The sequence below is a fragment of the Ictidomys tridecemlineatus genome, chromosome 13 (genome assembly GCF_052094955.1).
Source record: "Ictidomys tridecemlineatus isolate mIctTri1 chromosome 13, mIctTri1.hap1, whole genome shotgun sequence".
NCBI lineage: Eukaryota > Metazoa > Chordata > Mammalia > Rodentia > Sciuridae > Ictidomys > Ictidomys tridecemlineatus.
In genome coordinates this window covers 94390669-94403699 of record NC_135489.1, presented here as the reverse complement: position 1 = coordinate 94403699, position 13031 = coordinate 94390669, and the positions used below count along the sequence as shown (strand labels likewise).

At 37.1% G+C, this 13031-nt stretch overlaps 2 protein-coding genes across 5 annotated transcripts in view; one reads left to right on the top strand and one right to left on the bottom strand.

Annotated features, from left to right (window-relative positions):
* The window catches only part of Cenpp (centromere protein P), a 230506-nt gene that overhangs the window by 51201 nt on the left and 166274 nt on the right, over positions 1–13031 (bottom strand). The gene's annotated exons all lie outside the window — the stretch shown is intronic.
* Positions 1474–13031, top strand: part of Ecm2 (extracellular matrix protein 2) — a 34664-nt gene continuing 23106 nt past the window's right edge. Inside the window, exons 1-5 of one of the 4 annotated variants that reach the window (XM_040271209.2) lie at positions 1474–1636; positions 2230–2279; positions 8589–8660; positions 9778–9869; positions 12121–12432. In XM_040271209.2, the coding sequence (XP_040127143.2) occupies positions 12144–12432 (289 nt within the window). In that variant the 5' untranslated portion in view covers positions 1474–1636; positions 2230–2279; positions 8589–8660; positions 9778–9869; positions 12121–12143. The remainder of the gene's footprint in view (positions 1637–2229; positions 2280–8588; positions 8661–9777; positions 9870–12120; positions 12433–13031) is intronic. The other 3 variants (XM_013356717.4, XM_005320864.5, XM_013356718.4) reach the window with 3 other exon arrangements.

The window sequence follows — 13031 nt, the reverse complement described above, 5'->3', positions numbered from 1 at the left end:
AGAACTCTTAAATTTGAAAATTATGTGCCTTGATGAGGGTCAAACTTCATCTATTATGATGAATGCTTGCCAGGTCCTTCCATAATAGATATCCCTTCCCTTCAGTTCTGGAACATGTTCTTGAAATGTTTTTCCATTGATCACACAACTCCCTCCATTTTACTTTCCTGGAATTCCTAACTAGATGGTGAACTTCCTTGACTTGTCCTTTAATTGCATCTTTTCTATATCCCATCTACCTTTCTGCCTTTGGTCCTATTTTGTAGGAGGCTTCCTTACCTTTATCTCCTAACATGACTATTGAGCTTCTTGTGTGTTATCAAGTTTTTTTTTTAAATATATACTTTTTTTTAGTTATAGATGGACATAATACCTTTATTTTATTTTTATGTGGTGCCGAGGATTAAACCCAGTGCCTTCCACATGCAAGGCAAGCACTCTACCACTGAGCTACAACCCCAGCCCCTGTTATCAAATTTTTAATCTCCAAAGTCATCATCAGATGTGTGAATGTATATTGCAAGGGAAGGGGTTCCCATCACTAATGTCAGACTCTTTCCAAATGCTTGGTAATCCCAGACTATCTACTTATGAATAAGAATTGAAGATTAATAAAACACTGACCAAAATCTCTGAACATGCAGACCAAGCTTGTCAAGATTGTGCTTGGAGTTGGGTTGTATTCATAGCTAGTTTGGGCTCTGAACATGGGGGCTCCCTGTTCCTCCCGGCACCCACCTCACTGTCCAGCCACTCCAGCCACGTGGACCAGCACATGGTTCTTATGTGCAGACAAATGTGGAATACTTGGAACATCGGGAGAAGTCGGTTCCTCTTCCCTGTTCCTCTTGTGTATACCTTCCCAGTCAATGTCACTGCCCCCAGGACCCTCCTAAACCTGGAAGACCTACAGAGCTGTCCACTCTCACATATTTTGTGCTGTGGTGCCTTTCTTCAGATGAAGCCTTTCTACCTTTGGTCATTTCTGATAATTGTGGTACTAAACTGAGGTGTGCTCTACCAGCCCTTTTTATTTTGAGACAGGGTCTTGCTAAGTTGCTGAGGCTGGCTTCAGTCCTCCTGCCTCAGCTTCCCAAGTTGCTGTAATTACAAGTGTGCGCCACCACACCTAGCTGCCTTCAGTCTTTAAAGAGTTTATTACAATTACTTGTCTTCTAACAACACTACTTATTATTCTGCAGTGAAGATTTACATTTTTAAAAATGAAAGAGTTTTCATTATTTACAAGAATTTGGGTAATCAATGTACTTAGTCCATATCTTAATTCAGTCTGTTCAGGTCATTTTAAGATTTGGTGAAAACAGAAATTCAGCCCTTCTCTGTCAAATAATCTGTATCCCTGATAGTTCTTATGTAATTACCTAGTTTATGACAGGCCGTGAATTACTCACTTTTCTTATGTTACTCCTTTCATTTTCACACAAAAAATTAAAAGGATATCCGCATCCCAGCTGTACAGAGGAAGAACCTTTAGTCAGAAGCATTAAGTAACTCCCTCCGAGCCCCGCAGGCAGCAGTATTGGGCGTGGAGTGCTGACCTGTCTCTAACTTGCTCATGTGCAGCCGAAGAAACTGAGGCCAAAGTAGACAACTAACTAATTTGCCAGAATAACAGGTAATTAGGAGCCTTACAGCTTCTTCCCACTGTTTCTTTTTATTACTTAGTGGTTAGGAGTTACATAATTTCCAATGGCATTTAGATGTAGCCAGTTATTGTTTTGTTTACAACATTGTGTGAGACTGGGGTGGGCTGGCAGAGAGAGGATGAGAGATTTAAATTTAAAAGGGATCCCAGACACATGCAGCCTTTAGTCAGACAAGAGCACCATCCCTACAGACTGATAAAGCTCAAGTGATATGCTGGTGGGCATGAACTTCAAAACTTTTTATGCAGACAGCCTATGAAACCACAAATTTCTTAAGCTCCCTTTTGTGTTTTCAGCTCTGCCTTGTCAGCCTGCAAAGGAAACACTCCCCCCAAACCCCGCTGATGTTTTCCACTTTTCCTGAGTTTTTTAAAAAAAATATTTCCCTTGGTAACCATTTCCCTGGTTACTTTCTTGGCTGATTTTCTACACAAAGAACTGAAAGGCATTTATTCCCAAGGGAAGGAGTTATTTTAGATTTTACTAAGAAGTCAGCTAACATTTTCAACATTCCCTTCTTTCTTTGTTTTTAAAGAAAGCTCTGATTTTGTTTCATTTTCAGCTGGAGACTTAAATGACACCAAGAAAAGTCTACTTAGTTTAGATTTCCAGGTAAAAAAGCTTTAAATTTTAAGTTTCTGCTAAAGCATGTGGAATGGTTTTGATAGCTGGGTATTTTATGTGCAAATATGTTTAATTCTTGAGAAAATTAGCTCTTTACTAATAGATTTTAAAAGTTCGAAGTGTGCATTATTCTGTTTACTTGTTTCTTCCCCCTCCCCAGGATGACTACTTCCCAAGTATTTCAAACTTTATAGAATAAGAATTATTTTCATATATTCAGATAGAATTATGTGACTAGAAGTATAAATTTATTTGAAGAGTTCATTCTTTCTTGACTTTTAAGTCCTAAAAATCAAAGAATAAAAGATGTTTTTCATTTTAAAACTGTTGGGTGATGAGAAGGAGAAATAATAGCTGATGACTTCAAACAGAAGGTAAAAATTCTAAATATTTTAGAATTTTACTTAAGAATTAATGAAAAACTTTGGAGAAAAATGTTAATCAAGTTTACAGATGCTATTCAATGTTGGGATAAACACAAAAGTGCTAAAAAGAAAAAACTTTACTGATGAAAATGATATTATGATTAGAGTGTCATAAAATTTTAGCTCTGGAAACTTATTCGCTCCACTATAATGTTGCTTTTTGAGGCAAACACTAAATGTAAAGCAAAATTCTATAGGCCACTGAAAATAACAAGGACCTAAACATCAATTATAAAATTACTTTTAAGAGGTCATTCCATAAAATTCATTTAAAATTTTAATGAGACACTAATTTTGTCAAAATTAAGATACATATCTGTCAATTTACTTCTGTACATTTCTATTACACTTCTGAATAAGAAAAATGAGTCGACTTGAGGGACAAAGAGATAATGAGCGATGTTACCGGGATGTGAATACTAGGGTCACAGCAGGCACACCCTCCTGCACACTCACGTAGGCCATGCCCTGGCAAGTGGGTGCTTCTAGGAGGCTGGGACAACCTGATCCCGGAGACCTTCCTGGGAGTTTATCCTCGAGCTCTGAGATCAGGGCCTGCCTTCTCAAGATCCTCACCTTTCACAGGATAGTGGGTCTGCACATATGACTGTCAAACCAAGAAAATGTCAGTGTACACAGTTTATATCATGCAGAGCATTAATGCTGTGTGTCCATCAGAGTTTGCTTGCCTCCGCAAATTCTAGCTCTACTCTGCCCCACAGCTCAAATTTTTATATTGCTTTCCCCTGCTGCTAATGCTACTCCTTTTCAACATGCTATCTTGCTCTACGAGTTAACTTTTTCAATTTCAGGTACCAATAGGATTCTTTATATAGCCCATGTTAATTTTTCTGAAACTAAAGTAGATCATAAAAAGCTATTCAAGTATGTCATTTCAATGACCTACAGCAATGGATTTGACACCACTGCAGTAATTAACATACATACATGATGTATGAAGCTTACTGCTAAAGTGGACAGCGGCTGCCTCAGAGACTGCTGGCTGCTGAGCCAAGATGATAGAGTGGCAGATCCACGCAGGTGAAACTTGACTTAGAGGGTGACTTTGGCAGAAGAAGTTTAGAATGACTGAGATTCAAGAGGGCAAACCAAAAGGCACAGTGCCCCTTTTTCTCTTACAAAGTCCATAGAAATAACAGAAGATATGTTACAAACAAGTAAGTGCATGAATATAAATAGCTATACTGGGAAATAAGTGGATTCCTGGTGGGACAGAAACTAAGGAGTCCTTCATAGAGGGAAGATGGAATTGAGTTTAAAGAGGGAAAATGTAGCTGCCCCACGCCTGTAATCCCAGCAGCTCAGGAGGCTGAGGCAGGAGGATCCAGCATTCAAAGCCAGCCTTGGCAATGGTGAGGTGCTAAGCAACTCAGCGAGACCCTGTCTCTAAAAAAAATACAAAATAGGGTTGGGATGTCCCTCAGTAGCCAAGTGCCCCTAAGGTCAATCCCTGGTAACCACCCCCAACCCCAAAAAAGGAGTGAAAATGTAGTCTTGAAAAGGCATAGGACAGAGCAGATAGTAAAGAGAGCTTGAAGGGAGAAGTTTTTAGTTAAAAAAAAAAAAAATCCCAAGAAGGAAAACTGAACAACAACAATAAACTATTTCTAGGCATATCATAGGAAAATTTCTGAATATCAAAGATACATTGAAAAAATTTTTAAAAAAATCATAGGAAGAGAAATTTCTACAAAGGGATGTGAATCAGATTTCAAGTCAAATGTCTCATCAACACTAAATAAGAAAATAATGGGTTGATAATCTGCAAAGTACTATGGAAAAATGATTAAAATAATTTTGAAACCATAATTCTATTTTCAATCACATAGAAAGTATTTTTAGACACATAAGAATCACAAACTTTTGCAACCTGTAACTTTTTCTAAGAGGATACATATTTCTGCAATAAGCAAAATGAACCTTAAGGAGCTACTCTTACAAGGCAAGTCAGACTCATTGTTCTGCTGACAATAACTAGGTAGGAAGATGAGAAAAACAACAGGACCAGTGTTTGGATTAGGCCTAAAATCTAGGGAGGTTTGGAAGAGCTTTTCTTCTGGAGCAATCTGTGGATTCCAGAGGAGGTGGCTGAGAATGTTAGCAGATCTTTAGAATAGTCTGATGAGGCAGGAGAGATATAAAAACAAGGAAAAGGGCCAAAAAGTGGGGGTGGTGAGAACAGTAGTGCTGGTGAAATTGGCAGTTTCAAATGGGAACCAAAGTGTAATTATTAAATAGAAGGTCAGCTTCAAATAATTCAGTGAATGATTGATAGTGCCCTCAACCTCATACCAAAAATGTAAATCTTTAGATAGAAAATACATAAATCCTATTTTCCAGTAATTTTCCTACAATGTCTGGCAGCAAATCAAAGGTCTTTAGGCAAATGAAGAAAAAGAACAACATGACTACAAGCCTAAAGAAATAATAGATGATAATAGAGTCCAGAAAACTATTCTTCAAACACAGACTTTATAGCAAACAAGATAAATATATTAAAAAAGTAAAAGACAAGAGTAAAAATTTCAACAGAGCTGGAAACAATAAAAAGAAACAATAGAAGTCAATAGCTGGAGTTAACAGTACATAAACTACAGCTGAAGAGAGTATTAATGAACCAAAAGATGAGTGAGGAGAATGATTGAAGTAAATCGTGAAGCATCAGAACAAAAAGTATTAGGAGGCAAAGTGACATTGAAGACATAATGAGGAGGCTGTCACACCAGTAAGTGCAGTCATGACAAGGAGATGAGAGAAGCATGATAGACCTGTGTGCAAAGAGATAAGGGCTGAGATGGTCCTAAATTTGATGAACATTAGGACACAAATTCAGAAAGCCCTATGAATCCCAGATATGAGAATCATACCTACGTACATTGGAGCAAAACAGCTGAAAACCAAAGACAAAGAGAACATCTTAGCAGTCAGGGGGGCAAAAGTTTCTTTTAAAGAATTAATAATTAGTTTGAGATATGTCTTCTCAACAGAATCAACAGAAACAATAAAGATATAGGAAGAATATCTTCAAAATGCTCTAGAAACACTTTTCAACCTAAAATTCTATATCCAGAAAATATATACTTTCAAAATGAAGGTGATATCTAAACATTTTCAGAAAAACAAAAAGAGAACTGATCCTCAACAGATCTACACAGAAGTAAATACTAAAAGATATTCTTTAACCAGAAGAAAAATAATCCTCAAAAAGATTGGAGATAAGGAAGGAGTGAGAAGAACTGAATAGGATAAATATGTTAGGTAAATCTGTGTAAGTGGTCTCAACTGCAGGGCAGGCCATACTTGGTAATGTCTGGAAACAGATTTGGTTGTCTCAACTGGTGGGGAGGTGCTTGTGGCATCTAGTGGGTTGAGGCCAGCAATGCTGTTAAATAGCCTGTGACAACAAAAGGCAGCAGCTCCTCAGGAAAAAAAAAAAAAAAAAGAGTTACTAGCTCCAAATAATAGTGGCAAGGTTGAAAAAGATCTAGATGAACTTTGAGTACATAACGATGATAATACTCTTTTGAGGGTTTAAGATCTATCTAGAATTAAAAAACTGTAAGAGTGGCATATGTGCCAGGATGGGCCAACTGGAGTCAAGTCTGTACTAGTTTGTGCATTGTCCAGGAAAAGGACAAGGTACTAATTTATATTAGACATTGATAAGTCAAGGATGTACGTGGTGATTTCTACAAAAAAATGGAATAGTAGAAAGTATATCATGGAATGACAAAAAAAAGAAGTCAGTTAAAAAGAGAGCAATAAGGGGCTGGGGATGTGGCTCAAGCGGTAACGCGCTCGCCTGGCATGCGTGTGGCCCGGGTTCGATCCTCAGCACCACATACAAACGAAGATGTTGCGTCCGCCGAGCCAAGAAAAAATAAATAAATGTTAAAATTCTCTTTAAAAAAAAAAAAAAAAGAGAGCAATAAAATGGAAAAAGGAATATAGAATAAACAAGAAAAAAAAGAAAGCGAATCATCAAAAAGTAGGTTTAAACTCAAACGTATCAACTATTACATTAAATATAAACAGGTTATATGTTCCAATCAAGATTCAAAGATTACCAGATTTCATTCAAAATGCTACTAATAAAAAGTGTATCAAAAATATACTAGGGCTGGGGATGTAGCTCAGTGCTAGAACACTTACCTAGCACACAGGAGGCCCTGGCCCAGCAACATAAAAATGAAAAAAAAAAAAAATAGAAAGGCTGAAAGAAAAATGATACAAAAAAAAGGATACACACATTATGTATGTACACATTTATATAAAGCAGATATTAACCAAAAGAAAGCAACTATACCAACATTAGACAAAGTAGCTATTTTGGCAAAAAGCAATACTAGAGATGTGAAGAATATTGATGTAATGATAAAAGTACCAGAAAGATAACAATTCTGCACTTGTAGCTACCTATAACAGGGCTCCAAGATTTATTAATAAGCTTGACCAAAGTGATTCATAAATGCTAAACTACATAAAAAGTCAACCCAAAATAATATAGTTTAAAAACAACAGAGACTTCACTATTATTTGTAAATTAAAAATTTAAAAATAAAATTAAGAATACTTCCAGGTGATACATGATATATGCAACAATGCCATTTATGCTCAAATGTATATGTTCATTAGAAGGGGTCATGAAAGACATACTAAACTTGGGGTTGGAAAGCTGTAGCCCACAGACCAAATCCTGTTTTTAAACAAAGTGCCATCAGAACACAGTTATGCCTACCCATTTCCTTATTTTCAAGGGCTACTTTGTGTCTACAGTAACAAATCTGAGTAGCTGTGACAGAGAATACTGGCCTGCAAACCCCAAAATATTTACTCTCTGGCCCTTAATGAAAACATTTGACTACCCTTGTACTAAACTATGAATTATGGTTAAGGCAACTTGTCTTTTCTGCCTTATAGACTTCTGTATCATTTTGGTTTTAAAAAATATGTATTGTTTTTCTAAATTTAAACACATTTTTAAAATCACTGATGAAAAATATTAAGAACTCAGGAAAAAACTGTGAACATGGTTTTATCTTTAAATCTCTTTTTGGGGGGTACTGGGGATTGAACTCAGGGACACTCAACTACTAAGCCACATCCCGGCCCTATTTTGTATTTTATTTAGAGGCAGGTCTCACTGAGTTGCTTAGGGCCTCACTTTTGCTGAGGCTGCCTTTGAGCTCATGATCCTCCTGCCTCAGTCTCCTGAGCCGCTGGGATTCAGGGAGGAGTGTGCCATTGCACCCGGCTTTTAAATCTCACATGGGCTATCATGTGGACAACAAATTGTATCTTAAGCTAAGGAGGAACTTTCTGCCAATGCTGTGTGAATACAAGGTGAGGCCCAAGGAATTAGAGTTCCCCACTACAGAAAAGTAGATGATGTCAGAAGTCAATCAAAGCAAGTTCCGTACAGCGTGCTAGGAACCAATAGAATCACCTAGACATAGGAAAAACACAACAAACTCTAGGGAGGTTCAGAAATCAAGGATCAGAATTCTGACTGCAGAAATTGCATGCATAATGTGGACAATGACACCAGCAGTAGTGCCATCTGCCATTAAGAATTTAAAGATCAATATGGAGGATAATGAGTCTGGATTTTTCCTCTCTGACATGCAGTACAAGACTTGGAAATAGATCAAATGAAAACAAAGTCTTGGACTTGGGAGAAAACTTTGGGAAGGAGGTTACCATATGGAAATGATGATTATTTTCCACTGTTTCTTTTGATAACTAACCAAAGAAAGACTCCATCCAATTATAATTCATTATGTTTTGCCTATAGCAACATGTGATTGTCTTGATTAAAAGCCTAGAATAACTCTTTATTTCTCTAAATCAGGTTTCATGGACCTCAGCACAATTGATATTTGGGCCAGCTGATTCTCTGTTGCAGCAGGCTGCCCTGCACACAGTAAGATGTGTAACAGCATTCCTGGCCTCTTCCCACTGGACACCTACATTGCCCTTCCCAACTATGACTACTAAAAATGTCTCCAGAAATTGCCAAATATCCCCAGAGGACAAAATCCCTCCACAACTGAGAAGCACTGCTCTAAACTATGAGCTGGCAACCATTTGCTGTAAATGACTTTAGATTTTGTAGGCCAGATTATGAGTCTTGATTGCAACTACTGAGCCCTGCTGCTGTAGACCTAACCATAAACAATACAGAAACAAATGAGCATGGGGTGTTCCAGTGTATATACTTTATGTACACTGAAATTTATTTTTATTTTTTAGTTATAGGTGCACACAATATCTTTATTTTATTTTTATGTGGTGCTGAGGATCGAACCCAGTGCCTTAGACATGCTAGGCAAGAGGTCTACCTCTGAGCCACAACCCCAGCCCTGAAATTTTAATTTTATATGATTTCATTTATAATAAAATGTTTTTTTTTAAGCAGAGCAGGGAATCATATCCGAGGACTTGTATATGTTTGAAAAGTATTCTACCACTGAGAAACATCCCAGCTATATATTTTTTTAACTATTTAAAAACAACAAAAACATTTTAGCTTGAAGGTTGTACAGAAACAAGTTAGCAGGCCCAATGTGTCTTCTGGGCTGTAATTTCTCAGCCCTAGCTGCAACTACTATCAGCTCCATGGCCTACCTCCTAAGGTGCTACATGACATGATTTCCCCTCCCTGATTACAATGTAGCTCATACAACATTGTTAAGTACCTGGGACTAGTGTAGACTGTGGTTTTTTTTTAATACACAACTTAAATGTGTTACTTCCTCATAACATAAAGTGATAGCCCTGTCCAAGTACAATAGTGAAGACAACTGAAAATTAAAGCATACATAAAGGTACCTGTAAAACTACTACCACAATCCAGAAAATGAACATCACCACCTTCAAAAGCTCCCTCATGACCTTTGGTGATTGCCACCTGTCTCACAGATAAACCCTCACCCCTGTCTTGAGGCAAACACAGACATGTTTTCACTACAGGGTAGTCTATACCTTCTACAGTTTCCAGATAAAATTAGAACTAACTTGTCAATTTTTAACCAAAACAGCCTGCTAGAATTGGTTTTGTGATAAACCTATAGATTAATATGGGGAAGAATTGAGAATTTAACAACATTGAGTCATCTGATCCACATACATGGTATGTATTTCTACTTAGAGGTCTTCATTGTTTTTAGCAACACTTTTATAAGTTCCAAGATGAACACTGTGTCAATCTTTTGTCAGAAGTATTCTTTAGCATTTCACATTTTTATGCTACTATAAATGGTGTTGTATTTTTTACTTCTATTTCTGATTGTAGTTAGTACATAGAAATGGCCTCGATTTTTGTAGATTGATCTTACATCCTAACACCTTGCTAAATTCTCTTATTAGTTGTAGGAGCTTTTTTGGGTAAATTCCATGAGATTTTCTATATAAATGACTAAGACATTTGTAAATAAAGCCAGTTTTCTTTTCTTTTTTTTTCATTCTGGATGCATTTTCTAAAAAGGGCAGGTTTATAAGAATTAAAATCCTAGTCTTCTTAAATGTTATAGGAAGACAGAATATATTTGGGTCTGTTAGTAAATATGCCCTGTTCCACATTAAAAATGTATTTTCTGCTGGGTGAAGGGGCACACACCTGTAATTCCTGCTGAGGCAGGAGGATCATAATTTTGAGGCCAGCCTCAGCAAGTTAGGGAGACCTTGTCTCAAACTAATGAAGTAAAAAGGACTGGGAATGTAGCTCGGTGGTGCTGCCCCTGAGTTCAATTCCCAGTACCAAAAACAAAACAAAATGAAGCCTCCCCAAGAACAACAATAAAAACTATCTGTTCAGAGATTATAAAATGGTATTTATGTACAATATGGACACATATTTTATTTCTTGAACTTGTAATATTATACTGGCTAGAAAATGCAGTAAAATGTTGAGCAGAAAGAAGTGCTATGAACTGATGTCCTTGCATTGTGCCTTATCTTAAGTAGAAAAGATTGAATTTTTACTACTGAGTATGAGGTTAGCTGTAAGTTTTTTAAAAATGACAATTATCACAGGGATGACTTTTCCCTTTCATTCCTAGTGCTGAGATTTTATCAGGAATGGATGTTGGACTTTGTGCAGCAGCTCTCCATCTCAGGGTGGGCCTTGAGAGAACCATTGCCGAGGACTGCAGAAGGGCTGTCAGGATGGGGCAGCAAGTGGTGCATGGGGGTGGGGGTGGGATGTGTGCATTTAAAAAAGGTGTCTCAGCTGACTTTTGAGAGGCAGTGGAAGTTGCACCAGCTTCGCTGGCAGAACTAATTGAAGTTCAGGGGAGCTCTGACTGCAGTCCTGGCAATTACCTGTGGAAATTTCTCTTTATCTGTCCATACTACCCAATTTCACTGGAATGCACCAGTCATCTGACCCAATGCTGATGGCTAAACTGTGCCTAAATACTTATTTTCTCAAAGTCCTTTTTTAGTTTCACAACATGCTTGGCCCTGCACTGGCCACTAGACCTGCCAATTAAGAGTTACTCTCTTTCTTTTGTTTATCACTGATGTCATGTCACTGTTACTTTTATGTGGTACAATCAGGTCATTCCCCAATAAATTAGAAAGCTAGAGAATAAGAAATCAAAATAGAAAGACAGGAGCTGGGTGTAGAGGTACACATCTGTAATCCCAGCAGCTCGGGAGGCTGAGGCAGGAGGATTGTGAATTCAAAGCCAGCCTCAGCAAAGGCAAGGGACTAAGCAACTCAGTGAGACTCTGCCTCTAAATAAAATACAAAAATAGGGCTGGGGATATGGCTCAGTGGTTGAGTACACCTGAGTTCAATCCCCAGTACCAAAAATCAAAAACCAAACCAAAAAACAAAAAACCAGAAAGACAGGTGAAATGGGTTGTAGGTGATTTTAGTCACAGAATGCCTTAGCAGACAGGTGAAGAGAAATCTCTTAAGTAATTGCCAAAACCCCAGAGCATAGTGAGGCCCAGAGAGGAGTTAGCTGACTGCAGCCCAGGTGCCAAGTCTGTCTTTGACAGTAATGAGCATTTTATTGGAACAAAGACATACTCATTCATTTGCATATCATCTGTGGCTGACTTTATGCTACAGTGGCACAGCTGAATAGTCACAACAGAGAACACAGTTATAATGCCTGAAATATTTACTATTTGGCCTTTTATGGTCCAAGTTTGCTCAAACCTGGTCTAGAGATAAAGATGTGAAACGTTCTTTGATTTTTATAGAAAAAGTCCAAATTTTGATTTGGCAGTAATATCATAGGATATAACCCATGCATCACATCAACATTATTTCTCAAAGCCTTCCTACTGAGGAATTACTAGCAATAACAAGCCAATTTTCAGGATAAAAATTCAGTCAGCACTAACTTTGAAATTTTGTTTCATTCTAGAAACCAGATTCACTAAAGCAAACATGAAGCTTGCAGTTTGGTTCTGTTTTGTTCTGCTTATCATTTTCCAACCTGACTTTGGACAAAATGAAGACACTCCTAGAAAGCAAAGGAGGAAGATGTATTATCGAAGACTGAGAAAAAGTTCCTCACTCAACCACAGGTCAAACAGACACGCTGGAATTCCACAAACAGCTGTTGCACCAGTAGCAAGAACACTTCCCACAGTTCACTTTGATTACAGCACAGAGGAAAAGTTTGAATCAATTTCAAGTTTTCCTGGAGTAGAATCAAGCTATGATGTTTTACCAGGTAAGAGAATAGTGTGAGAGAGAAAGAAGATTGGGAGAGGCAAGAGAGAGAGAGAAAGAGAACCTCCATGAAATTAAATTTTAAAAGAAAAATCCAAGTTAGCACACTTCCTAACTTTTGGTTTAATCTAAAAATGTACATTTTAGAATAATGTAAAAAAATTAATTTAAGAAACATAATTATACAAAATTATTGGAAAAATTAGAAAATTATCCTATCACTATGCTAATAAAATCAAAGCTATCATTTTGGGTTATTTCTTTCCAGTTTGAATGCATTTTATGCATTTTAAATAGTTATAATCATAATTCAGCTAAATTAAAAAATATTTAAGGGGCTTCTTCATTTGTAACTACAGATTATATAGAATAGAAATAAATTATTTAAATGATTTTATAAACACACAGTTATTAAATATTTCAATCCAAATTTTTTTCAGAGTGAAATCCACTGAATTTATTTTATAAAAAGACTAAATAACGGGCTGGGGTTGTGGCTCAGCGGTAGAGCGCTCACGTAGCACGAGCGAGACCCTGGGTTCAGTCCTCAGTACCACATAAAAATAAATAAATAAAATAAGGGTATTATGTTCAACTACA